At 41.4% G+C, this 13170-nt stretch overlaps 1 protein-coding gene across 2 annotated transcripts; it reads left to right on the forward strand.

The window, feature by feature from the left end:
• The first annotated feature begins 102 nt into the window (after positions 1 to 102).
• On the forward strand, positions 103 to 11526 carry RIOK2 (RIO kinase 2). 2 transcript variants are annotated; one of them, XM_081212394.1, is made up of 10 exons: positions 103 to 347; positions 1035 to 1173; positions 1954 to 2070; positions 2222 to 2397; positions 3526 to 3614; positions 6107 to 6298; positions 6563 to 6655; positions 7636 to 8163; positions 9088 to 9184; positions 11294 to 11526. In XM_081212394.1, exons 1-10 carry the CDS (start codon positions 282 to 284, stop codon positions 11453 to 11455), a joined length of 1659 nt encoding a protein of 552 aa, XP_081068520.1. In that variant the 5' UTR covers positions 103 to 281; the 3' UTR covers positions 11456 to 11526. The 2 variants fall into 2 exon arrangements, with proteins under 2 accessions (XP_081068520.1, XP_081068521.1); XM_081212395.1 differs by lacking the exon at positions 103 to 347 and adding an exon at positions 396 to 543.
• The last annotated feature ends 1644 nt before the right edge of the window (positions 11527 to 13170 follow it).

The following is a 13170-nucleotide window of genomic DNA, read 5'->3' on the forward strand; positions in this document are numbered from 1 at the left end:
GGGAAAGAAGACGCGATTAGCGTCTACATAGCTGCAAGGACCTGAGAGAGAGAAAGAAAGAGAGAGAGACCACGCCCACATCGAAGAACTTAACTCCGTCCTGATGGCAGGAGGCGGTTTGCGTGCTCCTTTCTGCGCGTGCGCAACAGCCGACGGAGACTGCGTGTGTGCGTAAGCGGAACGAGGAGAAAAGCTGCGGGCCGACTCACATGCGGGTTGGGTCCAGAGCGTGGCTGGGACCTTCCATTCAAGAGGGCGGGGGTGTTTAGGCGGACGAAACCATGGGGAAGCTGAACGTCGTTTTGCTTCGCTATCTTTCCCGAGAACACTTCAGAGTACTAACTGCGGTAAGGATCACTTGGCGATCGGTTCCAGGGACTCATAAGAGAGGCCTGGACCAGGGCTTGGCCCCTGGTGGCCAAAAACAGGTTGAGGCCGGGTCTGGGTGGCAGAGATCTGGGAAATCATGGCTTCCGCGGGTGTCTTTGCAAACCTCATGTGCGCTTCTGAAAGCACGCAAATTGACATTAACCTTCAACATGGGTGAGTTTGTCCATCAATCAACAAAGATAAGGAAATGTTACGTAAATTTAAAAAATAAGACGATTAATTATTTTGCTGAATTTTATGCTTTAACTGTAGTTTTTCATCCAAGTAGTTTCCTCTCTTCTTCCTTGTGCAAGCCCACTTTATTATTTTGTTTTCTGTGGTCTTTCTACAGAATTGCTCCCACCTGAATCTGCCTGAATCTTAAAATCATCATATGAGTCCCTTCTCTGCATCTAATTGAAGAAAGACATGGGCTGGCCTTTAGATGCCAAACTTTTCAGAACTGCATATATGTCTTCATATTTGAAAAATCCATATTAACACCTGTTCTGTGAGGGCATGAGCCAGTATTTAAAAGTATTAAATGCAAGCACCAGAAAGGAGGCTATATGTTCAAAAACAGGAGGCATGATAGGAGGCATGATGTAGGAAACTATGCTTATCAAAATAAAGAGTATTTATCATTCTATGTTTTGCTGTTACAGGTGGAAATGGGCATGAAGAACCATGAAATAGTCCCTGCCAGCTTGATTGCCTCCATTGCTAGTCTCAAACATGGGGGATGTAACAAAATTTTGAGAGAATTAGCAAAGCACAGGCTCTTGGCTTATGAACGAACTAAAAGTGAGTATAAATGGGGTGCCTGCCCACATTGTTGTTTCAGTGCATTTTTTATGAATGCCGCCATTGGTTGGTAGCCAACACTGCACAAGTGAAATTCCCCTTCCTCTCATCCCACTGTGCCCCCTCGTAAACATACGGCAAATAGTTCTCCAACACTCCCAAGCACATGTAGTGGGAAGGAGAGGAAGGAGAGATCCCATTGCATGGGCAGAAATTGTTCTACCTGCAGACAGGAACCACTGGGTATCACCTGTTGAAAACTAGAGGAATCCAAGCAATATTTGGTTGCCAACCGAGGTGCCTTAAATAAGTTGTTTCAACTCATACCAACATTTAATTACATGTTGTTGCTCTGAATATAGAATTCCTCTTGCCTGAACAATATGGATCACAGGGATTGTTGGGGGGAAAGTTCTCTTTGGAGAGCCAGTGTGGTGTAGTGGTTAAGAACGGTAGACCCGTAATCTGCGGAACCGGGTTCGTGTCTCCGCTCCTCCACATGCAGCTACTGGGTGACCTTGGGCTAGTCACGCTTCTCTGAAGTCTCTCAGCCTCACTCACCTCCCAGAGTGTTTGTTGTGGGGGAGGAAGGGAAAGGAGAATGTTAGCCGCTTTGAGACTCCTTCGGGTAGTGATAAAGCGGGATATCAAATCCAAACTCCTCTTCTTCTCTTTGGAGGACTGCTGACTTTGCTTAAGTATTTTTGGTGTTTTAAAAGGACACACTGCATAATCATGATAAGCACAGTGTGATGTGATGCACTTATTTTACTTCTACAGCTGTCCAAGGTTATCGATTAACTAATGGAGGATATGATTACTTAGCCTTGAAAACTCTTTCTTCTCGACAAGTTATCTGTTCTGTTGGAAACCAGATGGGCGTTGGAAAAGAATCAGGTATTTTCAAGCTTCGGGTTGGGGGACAGAGTCATGAAATGTAGCAGATATATCAAAAAAAAGTAGGCACGTACCAAAGTGTAAATTTTGAATGTGTTAAAAGCTATTTTTTTTACCTTGCTTCTAATTGGACTGAATCTTTGTTTTAAAGATATTTATATTGTTGCAAATGAAGAAGAGCAGCAACTTGCATTGAAGCTGCATAGACTTGGGAGGACATCCTTTCGGAACTTAAAAAACAAGCGTGATTACCACAAGCACAGAAACAAGATGTCCTGGCTATACCTTTCGCGTCTTGCTGCAATGAAGGAATTTGCCTACATGAAGGTACTGTTGGTTGTTTTCCCCCTAGTTCTCCTAAATCTGGGCCCATCATAACTAGGCTTCAGCCAGAAGTTACAGAAAGGTCTACACCGGTTTCCTCTAACTTTATTCTCACTTGTCAAGATGATGGGCACGACCCATTTTTAACTGATTACTACTTCCACATGTCCCCATCCAATTTCTAAGATTATCCATGGGCTCTTTTTAACGCCTGTACCATCTCTGAAGCAGCAGCTAGCCTAGTGGCAACTCAGTATGTGTTGGCCGTGAAAAACGTGAATTCTGTAATAAGGGTTACCAGAAAAAGTCGTGAAAATTAAAACTGGCACCATTCTTCATTGTCTGTACATAAGTCTATATTGCAACTACAATTGGGGAGCCTGTGCTTAGTTCTGATAATCTCCACATCATGTCTGAGCAGGTATTTTGAACCTAGATCTTCTCAATCCTAGTCTGTTTAGGTGGTTTTAAAAGGGGTAGACATGGAAGATAAAGCTGTCAGTGACTATTAGCCATATAGCTAAGTAGAACCTCCGTGTTTTAAGTGGAACATTCTGAAGGGGTAAGAGAAAGGGAGAGTTGTTGCCTTCGTGGTCTGCTTGTGATTCTTCAAAGCGTTTGCTCAGTCACTTTGAGAAACTGAATACTGTGGTACCTCGGGTTAAGTACTTAATTCGTTCCGGAGGTCCGTCCTTAACCTGAAGCACCACTTTAGCTAATGGGGCCTCCTGCTGCTGCTGTGCCGCCGGAGCATGATTTCTGTTCTTATCTTGAAGCAAAGTTCTTAGCCCGAGGTACTATTTCTGGGTTAGCGGAGTCTGTAACCTGAAGCATCTGTAACCTGAAGCATCTGTAACCCGAGGTACCACTGTACTGAACTTTAGTCTGATCCTGCATGCCTCTTATGTCCATATCACATTCTTACAATATGATGGATTTTATTTTATTTTATTGTTATCTGGTGTGCGTTTCTCTTATATGAATCTTATTTCATTTGTGCCATAAACTAGTACTCAGCATTAAAACTCCGAGTGAGTACATTAACACGCTGGAATATTAATATGTACTTAACTCAAATAGAAGGACATGCACTGATTTTTAAAAATACCTTTTTTTCCTTCTTTTGGCCAGGCTTTGCATGATAGAAAATTTCCTGTTCCAAAACCATATGACTACAATAGACACGCAGTCGTAATGGAACTTGTCAATGGTTACCCTTTGTAAGTATGAAGGTATTTTCTCAGGGGTGCTTCTGTTCAATATGATTTATAGATTGCTAGTAGTAGATGTTTGGACAAAGCAGCAGCAGTGTAATAGTAACTTTCTTAGGTATCAAAGTTAAGAAAACCCCTGTAGGAAAGACCTTAGACATCACTGCAGGCTGGGATTGACAGTACTGTAATTGGTTTTCGTTAAAAGCCATTGGTCTGACTTTGTACATGACAGGGCTTTATTTATATTTTTGATAACTGGGAAGCAAGCTGTACCTGTATATTTCCCTTGACTTCCATTTCTTAAATAATGAAACTAAGAATTACCAAAATCTAAACAGTGTTGAAATTGCTGATTACTTGGAAATATTCACTAGAGCCCTACATTTCATACTAAAGCATGCAGAAGAGACAGTTCCTTAAAAAAGCATGTAATTATTTCCATAAACCCTGGATGATTAAGGAAAGCAGAAAAGATTGGTTTAAAGGGGTCTTCTAGGTGAACTCTTTTGGCCATATAAAGCAACACGTGTTAGAAGTAATTTCCTTTTTAAAATAAATTGAGCTCTTTCCTCGTTGAGCAAAATAATATCAAAGAAATTCTGACTGCAGCATGGTATTACTTTTTTCTTCTCCCTCTCTCTCCACATCCCCCCTCCAACCCCAGGCTGGGTATTTTAAAAAAACAGGTCTTCCAACACATCTGTCAGCAACATCAATATAATTCTTTGTAATGGTAGATCATGCCTTCAAATTGATTGATTAATTGGAATGTCTAAAAACTTTAAATAAACCTCTACCCATAGCCTTGCAATCTACAAAAATGGATGTGGTTGGTATGTCTGTTCTACACATTTAGATGTTGGCATAGCAAGTCAGAAATGTACCGTTGTAAGAACACAGAAGCGCCCTGCTCAAAGGCCCACCTAGTCAATCATCCTGTTCTTACACTGACCAGTCAGGTGCCTATGAAATGTTTGCGCTAGCTATCTTATTTTTTTGGGGGGGGGAATTTTATTGCATAGTGCATATTTTTATAATAACTAGTATTATTACTGAGACAATAAATTATAATACCACTGGTTTTAAATTGTCTTTTTATTTTTTAAACAATACAAATCACTAAAGTTTGCCCACTAATGTGCTGACTGCGTGTATTTGCACAGCTAAAGGCATTTGTGTCCAATCTGACCTTCATTTGTCTTCCTGGATCAAAACTAAATTGGCTGCAGCTGAAAAACAAGGTCACGTTATAAATGTGATATGGTAAGGCATCTGAAATGAGCTGCCTAATCAAAAATAAATCTATTTCAAAACTTGAATTAATTAAACATGAATTAAAAAAGAGCATTCCTTTTGAAGTGTTCAGCGGTTCTTGTACTAAATTTTAAAAGATTATATAGGAAAGGTATTGCAAAATAGACAAAGGATGACTTGATAGCATAAAAGGAGACTTTTGTTATCTGTGAGCCATGATCATCCAAAGTCATCAGCTGAAGAAACTGCTTTGTTAGGTGAAAATCTAGGGTTGGATCCTGACTTGTTTTTGATGGAACTCCACACACTGGAGGGGGACATTTTTCAATTCCCTCTGCAGTCCCCTTGTCCCCTGCCCCAAATCTGTTTCAGAGAGCTGGGGACCTTCCTGAATAGTACATGGCACAGGGGCTGCAGAAAGAAACAGGATAACTAAAAATGGTCTCTCCTCTCCTTTGTCAATGGGAACGAAAGCTTCCACTGGATTGGAGCAAATGGAAGGAGCCCCTCTCTACAGAGGAAGATGTCTATGAGTCCAACCCATAATTGTTGACTTTCCCAAACTTTTTATTCTCGGAGGCCAATCAGTAATTACGTTACTGTGGAGTCAGCTCCTCCCACCCCCAACAGAGATGTGATTAAGGTCAATACGTGTAAAACAGAATGAGCACAGGAGATTCATCTTTAACACATATTGTGTGATGTAGTGAGAAGGAAGGTGTGGGGAACTCTCTTTTCACAACTGCCTTATTTGGTGCAGCCCATGCTGCACACTTGTGCCTTAAGGTGTGTTTGTGTTACTCATTCTCCGAGAGATTCAAACATGCCTTATTTCCAGCAAAGGAGTGTGCCAGGAAAATGTGAGAAATGTTTACAAGTAGATTGTGTCATTGCTGAGAAGTGATGGTGCATGATAATTAATCCATGTGATGACCACACATTTTTCAGGCATGCTGTGTAAATCAGTGAAATCAACAAATAATACCCCCATGTAACCCTAATACACCTCTTCTACATAAAAGTGCATTTTTGGGGGGGCCTTTCATCTAGCTTTCCAGATGGCCAGCTACTGAGTAGGTTTTGTGAGTGAATTTTCAGCCGAATTAGATTTGATCTCTCTTATGCAAATTCAGTGGACTACCCAATGTATCACATTGGCATAATATTATTGGTTTTTCCCTCCTAGTTGAGGCATCCATTTGATCATACCCATAATATTCTGGTGGCTTTGTTTTATCACGTAGATGTCAAGTCCATCATCTCGAAGACCCTGCCTCTCTGTATAGCGAGCTAATGGAATTAATCGTGAAACTTGCCAACCACGGATTGATCCATGGTGATTTCAATGAGTTCAATCTCATGTTGGATAGTGAAGATCGAGTCACAATGATTGATTTCCCGCAGATGGTGTCAACATCTCACCCAAATGCTGAATGGTATGTGATGAGCAGCCTCTGTGTATTATCAAGTTGTGGCCATTTGATGACATTGAGCAGGTTTGTGGGGTCCTGGTAAGCCTGGCTTAGCATGTCGTGCAAACCAGACTGTTGACTGGAGAAGATGTTTTACGAATTCCAGAACAGAGCTCAAAAACGTGAAAAGTGGAATTGATGCTTGAGTAATGAAGAACCTATGGTAGTGGGGTGTTTGTAAATTGAACGCACCTTTTTAAAGTAACCTGTGAAACTTCTTTTGTTCAGGTACTTTGACAGAGATGTGAAATGCATTCGTGACTTCTTTATGAAACGTTTCAGCTATGAAAGTGAACTCTATCCAACTTTCAAGGACGTAAGGTAAGTTTGTGGGCATGTTTAGAAACCAAGAGTTGTTTTGCACCTCAAATTCTACCTCTACACCTGTGTTTCCCAAACTTGGGTATCCAGCTGCTTTCGGACTACAATTCCCATCATCCCTGACCACTGACGGCAGTTGTAGTCCCAATACAACTGGCGACCCAAGTTTGGGAAACGCTGCTCTTCAAAATGCATTCAGATTGTTCCCAGAGAGGCTTTTGTCCTCATGGAAGTTAAGCCTGAACCAAGGCTCCGTGGATAGAAACACAAGTTTACAGCCATGATTTCTGCAACTATCACAGTAACATGCATTAACTATTTCTATTTGAGGGCCTGAGTCACGCATTACAATTCTCATCCGAACGTGTCTCTGGAGAAAGTAGAAGTAAAGTCACTTTCGTGCCAGATACAGATCAGATAAACTATTAGTTTATGCATCTGTCTTATGCTAAATATATATGTCATTTTCTGATTCTCTCTTAAGCTGTAGGGCAGAGAGGCTATTGTTTTGCATCATGTGCTGTTTGATAATCGTGAAAGGATGGATGGGTTTCAATCCACTGAACTACCATCTTTTTTCATATTTATTCTTCAATATCTTATTCTTCAATAAAGACTCAATTCTAGATCTGGAGGATGTCTTCCACTGTTCCTCGTTCCAGTCATTATTTAATCCCTTTCAGTATCTGATCCTCCTCTTCCCTCCTTTTTTTAAAAAAGAGCTGAATTTATTTGCAACAGACAGCTAATCTTTTTATTGGATTACAGCTGCTTCAGAATCGCACCTTAGGATTCCAGTTCTTCTACGGGGGCAGGGGGGGCCATTTTTTTGTCAAAGTATATCACATCAGGATGTGCTTCAGTGTATGGGTATAAAATCACAAGTCCAGCATTACTTTGATAACTTTGTTCTAAAAGTGTACTTGCATTAAATGGAGACTCAGTTCATGCTTGACTTTTCTCTTTTCCCGCATTGCCAGGAGGGCATGTTCTCTTGATGTCGAAATTGCAGCCAGCGGTTACACCAAAGAAATGCAGGAAGATGATGAGCTTCTTCACCCAGCTGGCCCTCATGATGAGGGCAATGAAACTGCGTGTTCTCCCGGTGCACAAGGTTCTGAAGGGGCAGAAACACTATGTAGCGGCACAGATCAAAAGACCGAAGGGGACTTCACAGAGGAGGTTGAAGATGCCACCGAAGATTTGGGGCAAAGCAGCGAAGAAGAAGATGATGATGATAGCGCAGATGAAAGTGAGCAGAGTTTAGATTTGCGGGAGTTCGCCTGTGCCTTACAACAAGCTGAAGGGCAAATTATTGCTGCTCGAGACAGGGCTAATGCAGGCTGCTCTGTAATTGATTTTTCTGAGGATGAAAAGAAAATTGAAAAATCTACCAAAATTGAAGATCAAACAGGTCAGGGAGAAGAGCCTGCTGACAAGGACTGCGAAGATGAATGCCCTGATCTGGTTGACTTGTCAACATTAAACAGAGAATTCAGGCCTTTCAGGTATGAATTTATATTGATCATTCAGGGTTCTTCAGATACTGGGTTTTTTGCTTGTTTTTCCTCTTTCCAAAACGGAAGCTCCCCAAGCGTTGAGCATATTTCTTTTCCGAAACTCTCCCATCAGATTCAAAGCAGTGGGTGCGTTTTAAATAGTAGCATGTGTAATGACCTTTTTGTTACAATGTAATATTCAGGGACTAATTGAATAGATTACTTGATTCATCACTGGCATGCTTTGACCCTCATGGAGAAATTTTAAAATGATACCAGCTATAATCTCTCATACATTTTATACTTGTGTCAACTTGCTCCTACTTGATTTGCTCTGCTAGTGGAGGGAGCACAAATTATTCATTGCATCAGGCCCTTCCTTATTGCTGATTTCAGATACTGTTCCCTCTTCATCAGTTCTGTTGGCCAGGAAAACCTTCGCTAACAAAATTGCCTAAGCTGAGTAGTTAACCACACTGCCCAGCCTGCATTTTGTTTAATGAAATTAGACTTCTATTGGCTTCTTACATAGAAAACCCAGATTGCAAAAGGAGGCTGACAGGGCCTTACGCTGCCTTCATTGGAAGTGAAGTCACTCAAGGCATGGCAGGCTAGGCAGAGAGTGAGCCTGTGTCAATCTTAGTGGCTGTTTGCCAGCAATAAAGATTCAAGAGCACCTTTGGGTTAACAATATTCATGCCATATGAAACGAACATCCTTGAGACTGGAAGGTCTGTTGAACAAACCCATTTCATTCTCGCAAGTTTTGTGTAGATGAATATCCTGGTGGATTGTGTCCATTATCAATATCTGTTTGGGTGAAATAGTTGCTGTTTCTAAATGTAAATGTTGCAACTGAATCATCGCAGAAGAGTTGATTGGTAAAAGTTGGATTAAAAATGGCTGACTACAAGCATCTGTTCTGTATTGCAGAAATGAGGAAAGCCTATGTCACATCAATGACCACAGGACAAGAACTACTAGCATGACTTCAGTAGGCAGTATGGGAAGTCGTTCAACAATTCCTCCAGTAAGTCCTACATAAGTAATGAGAAAACTGGCCCTCCAGAAATTCATTGGACTGCTGCTCCCATCATCCCTGGCCTTGCAGCTTGGGGCTGGTGGAAGTTGTAGTTCAACATCCCCTTCCTACTTTATATAATGTTCTGAGACTTAGAGCTCAGTCCCTCAAAATCTACCCCAGCACGGCTGCTGCTTAGATCATTGGGACATTGCAGGCCAATGGATTATGCCTTCAGTTAACTTGTTATGTCTCTCACTGAGCTAGGACCCTTCTTTCACCTGATACTGATCAGGTGGTTCTTTCTCTGTATTCATAAGTGTAAATGGCTGGGGATTTTTGAAAGCACAATTAGAATTATTCTGAAACTTGCAAAAGTTGTTACCTTCTAGTCAAATCCAGATCCATTGTCGGCTCCTGAAAGCCTAAGATAATGAACTGTTGTCATTGTCCCTGAAGGTCATTAGTTTCCGCTGTTAAAGATATTTTAAAAAATTTAAATACTATCTTGCTCCACTTAAAGCATAATGCCAAGGTTCCAGTGCTTCAGCCACTCTTGTGTGTAACCCAGTTTTGAATCACTGCCACCTCTGCTTTCCAAGCAGCTGGTATACCACGTACAATCAAGGGGTGTGGGGAGTTTCCCCAGACACCAAACAGCATATTAGCAGCTTTGGTTGATGCTTCATGTGTATACTCCATAGGTCTTTATTGAGCTGTGGTGGTTTCATTTATCCTAAAGTGCCTCTATGTGGCTTGTATAAGTTACTCAGCACCTTGGGATACTGGGTGGAGAAAGGTTATAGAAAACATGGGGTGTGGAGATTCATATTTCATTATCTTTTTTAACTTAGGCGATCAAGCAATATTTTTATTTGTTAACAGGTTCTAAAATGCCTTGCATTTTTAAATAGTTGTAACAGGAGAATTCTATTGAACCCCCCCCCCACTTCATCCAAGCTAAATTAAATTTTGCAATTAGAAATCATGAATATAAACACAAGGGTCCTACGCCTTCATTGGTCAGATTGAATCACCAGCTTATCGGAGGGGGGTGGAGGAATCTGCTTCTTTATTTTCTTGGACACCCACCAGGACACCCCCCCCCCAAGACTGAGAGCACTCTGTCTGACAAAGGCACTGCTCTCTTCTTTTTTCATTACCAACTGGGAATAGTATACCAGACCCTAAGAGTACAATCTGAATGGGCCAGTGCATTCCACTCCTGGAGCCCAGCAATCTGCTGACAAAAGGGATGGACTGAAAACAATTCTTTGTCTTCCAAATTCTTTAAATTCCTAGTAAATGGTTGCTGCTAGACTGACCAAAAGGAGGGAAGTATTTCTGCAGAAAGGGGAAAGCAACAACTCAAAAATAATAGAATTCTAATTGCACATAGACACTGTTCTTAATTCTCATTGAAACAGATCATTTTCAGTACTCAAAAACAGTTTCTTGCAGTTTCTGTGTAAGAGATTTTTTTAAAGGAAAGACTGAAACAGAAAGGCAGGTTGGAAAAATGCAGGCAGTGGGGCCTTGAAGCCGCCCAAAGTCCTGCATTCTGATAATTTGTGCTCCGTTGGCATAACCACAGCTCTGTAGTCAACCTAAAGCTTCTATTGATGCATTGAACTCAGGATAGCTCAGTTGGTAGAGTATAAGACTCTTAATTTCAGGGTCGTGGGTTTGAGCTCCACATTGGACAGAAGATTCCTGCATTGCAGGAGTTTGAACTAGATGACCCTCGTGGTCCCTTCCAACTCTGATTCTCTGACACATGCAAACGTCCAAGTTAGATCAGTGCAGTTTGTGAGGAATTCATTACTTGTCTCAGCCACAAGGGGGAGTAGTATTCTTCCAAACTAGCTCAAAATTCTCAAGATTCCAAAAATGTTCCGGCTTGCTTTTGCGTGTCTTCCCTCTGTCGTTGCACAGGTTGTTTAGACTGAGAAACTATTGTTCATTAATTCCAGAAAAGCCGCTGCCTGTTAAAGCTCGTTAAACCGTGCATTTGTTTTGTGCCATGTCGCTCCTTGTATCCAACCTATTTTGAGTTCTCAAAGGGTCACTTGACTTGCAAGCCAGACCTAACGTCTGGGTTTTGAAAATGTCTTGCAGGAGCTGATAAAACAAAAGATCAAGCGCCAGCTGACGAAACAGCAAAAAGCCGCTCTGAGACGGCGGTTGCAGAAAGGAGAAGCAAACGTTTACACAAAACAGCGACGGGAACACATGCACAACATCAAGTCGAGTTTGGACACAGCCAGCTTCTGGGGCTGACATCCTACAGAAAGATCTTCCTTCTTTCCCCATGCCTTGCAAATCAATGAAAGAGATGGCTTTCTGCTTAACCAACATGTCAAGTTGTGTTCTTTCTCTTGTAGCCTGAGACAAGCCTTCAAGGCAGCCCCAAGTTCAGATGCGCCCAGTGAGATTTCTTTTTTGTTTTTTGTTGTTTTTTTTTACTTGAGATGGTTCACACTTACTGGAGTGCTTCACTTTGCTTGTTGAGAGCAGGAGGCTCCATCTTGCACGGTGGCCCAGATCTTGCCTCAGGAGCCAGCTGGCTATGTCACTTGGCCTTCAGGAAGCCCGCTTCTAGAGGACTCCACTCATAATTTACTATGCCGCTTTGTTCAGAAACAGAAGCCAAAAATTTCCACAGGCAATAAAATTCTAAGAGAATGCAAACTAAGGACAGCAAACTCCCAGTTTTCAGGTGGCTGGACTGAAAATATAACCCATCTCATACTATGCATATAGACACAAGGCTCAGTGAGTTCAGTTTAGCACACTGCCTCGATTGGGTGCATAGGATTTGTATTGCTTAGATGCCCATGTAAGCCTGCAATCCACCTAAACGTGCTTTTCAGATAGTAGGGTCCATTAGACGAGGCGTAAAATGAGCACAAGTTTACAAAACATGGGATCAAACTGCAATAAAGATTATAAGGCTAGTGCAAATCTGTGGGCTAAAATCAGACATTATTGGAGCACTCTGTTATCTTCACTGTGGCTCAACTGCCTAACTTTGCAACCCCATATATGTTTACTCAGAGGTAAGCCCTATTGAGGTCAGTGGTACTTCCAGGCAACTGTGTTTAGGATTGCAGCCTTTGCAATAATTAATGTAGCACCTTCAACAGTATCTTCATTTCTAAACTTGAACAAAGGCCCACAAGTTTTTCATGACTAGCAGAGCTTTGAACCTAGAAGCTCTTACTCAATTTCTCTCGGCACTTCCAAGGTTTCATGCATAAATCCTGCCCAAACTGACAAGTAATAAAAATGACGTTGCACAGGCCTGGCTGGCACTCAGATCTCTAAGCAGCTCTGTGCAACTGCTAATAAATTTTGTTCACGTACATTCAACAATGTGCTAGATAGCCTCTCGCAAAATACCTTGGAAACCCAGTAGCCAGGAGCACTTGGCTGAAGTGTGGGTTTAAAGTGCATAAAAGATGTTTATTTAGCAGAAATAGAAGCAAACTCTTGTTATGCTGAATCTACTTTGTTAGTAGTAATAATAATTTTATTATTTATACCCTGCCCATCTGGCTGGGTTTCCCCAACCACTCTGGGCGGCTTACAACATATATTAAAACATAATAAAACATCAAACATTGAAAACTTTCCAAACAGAGCTCCCTTCTAAACGTTGTGTAGTTCTTTATCTCCTTGATATCTGAAGGGAGGGTGTTCCACAGGGAGGGCATCTAAAACTTACAACTAAAGCTGTATGGGATAAGTTTAAGAACTCCAGAAAGGAGGGAAAAGACTTTTTAAATAAATCAAAAAGGTGTGGTTTCTGTAAAAACAATAAAATATAAATAAGAAATTTAAAGAAAATCGGGCCAGCTGGGGCCAGCATATTTTTAAATTCATGTTTCCTTCTATTCTGCACTACAGCTTGAATCATCTTCAGGAAGTTCAGTTTATGATAGTTTCTGTGAGTGTATTTAATATAGCAGCTGAAGTCTTAAAAATGTGGGGTG

The sequence above is a fragment of the Podarcis bocagei genome (assembly GCF_964188305.1).
Source record: "Podarcis bocagei genome assembly, chromosome: 11".
Classification (NCBI taxonomy): Eukaryota; Metazoa; Chordata; class Lepidosauria; order Squamata; family Lacertidae; genus Podarcis; species Podarcis bocagei.

Bases quoted from the DNA above. Each gene is read 5' to 3' on its own strand.
- RIOK2 (XM_081212394.1), top strand. From the start codon at position 282: ATGGGGAAGCTGAACGTCGTTTTGCTTCGCTATCTTTCCCGAGAACAC. The intron at 2,398-3,525 runs GTACTGTTGGTT...TCTTTTGGCCAG, and splicing joins AGGAATTTGCCTACATGAAG to GCTTTGCATGATAGAAAATT. The intron at 8,164-9,087 runs GTATGAATTTAT...TCTGTATTGCAG, and splicing joins AGAGAATTCAGGCCTTTCAG to AAATGAGGAAAGCCTATGTC.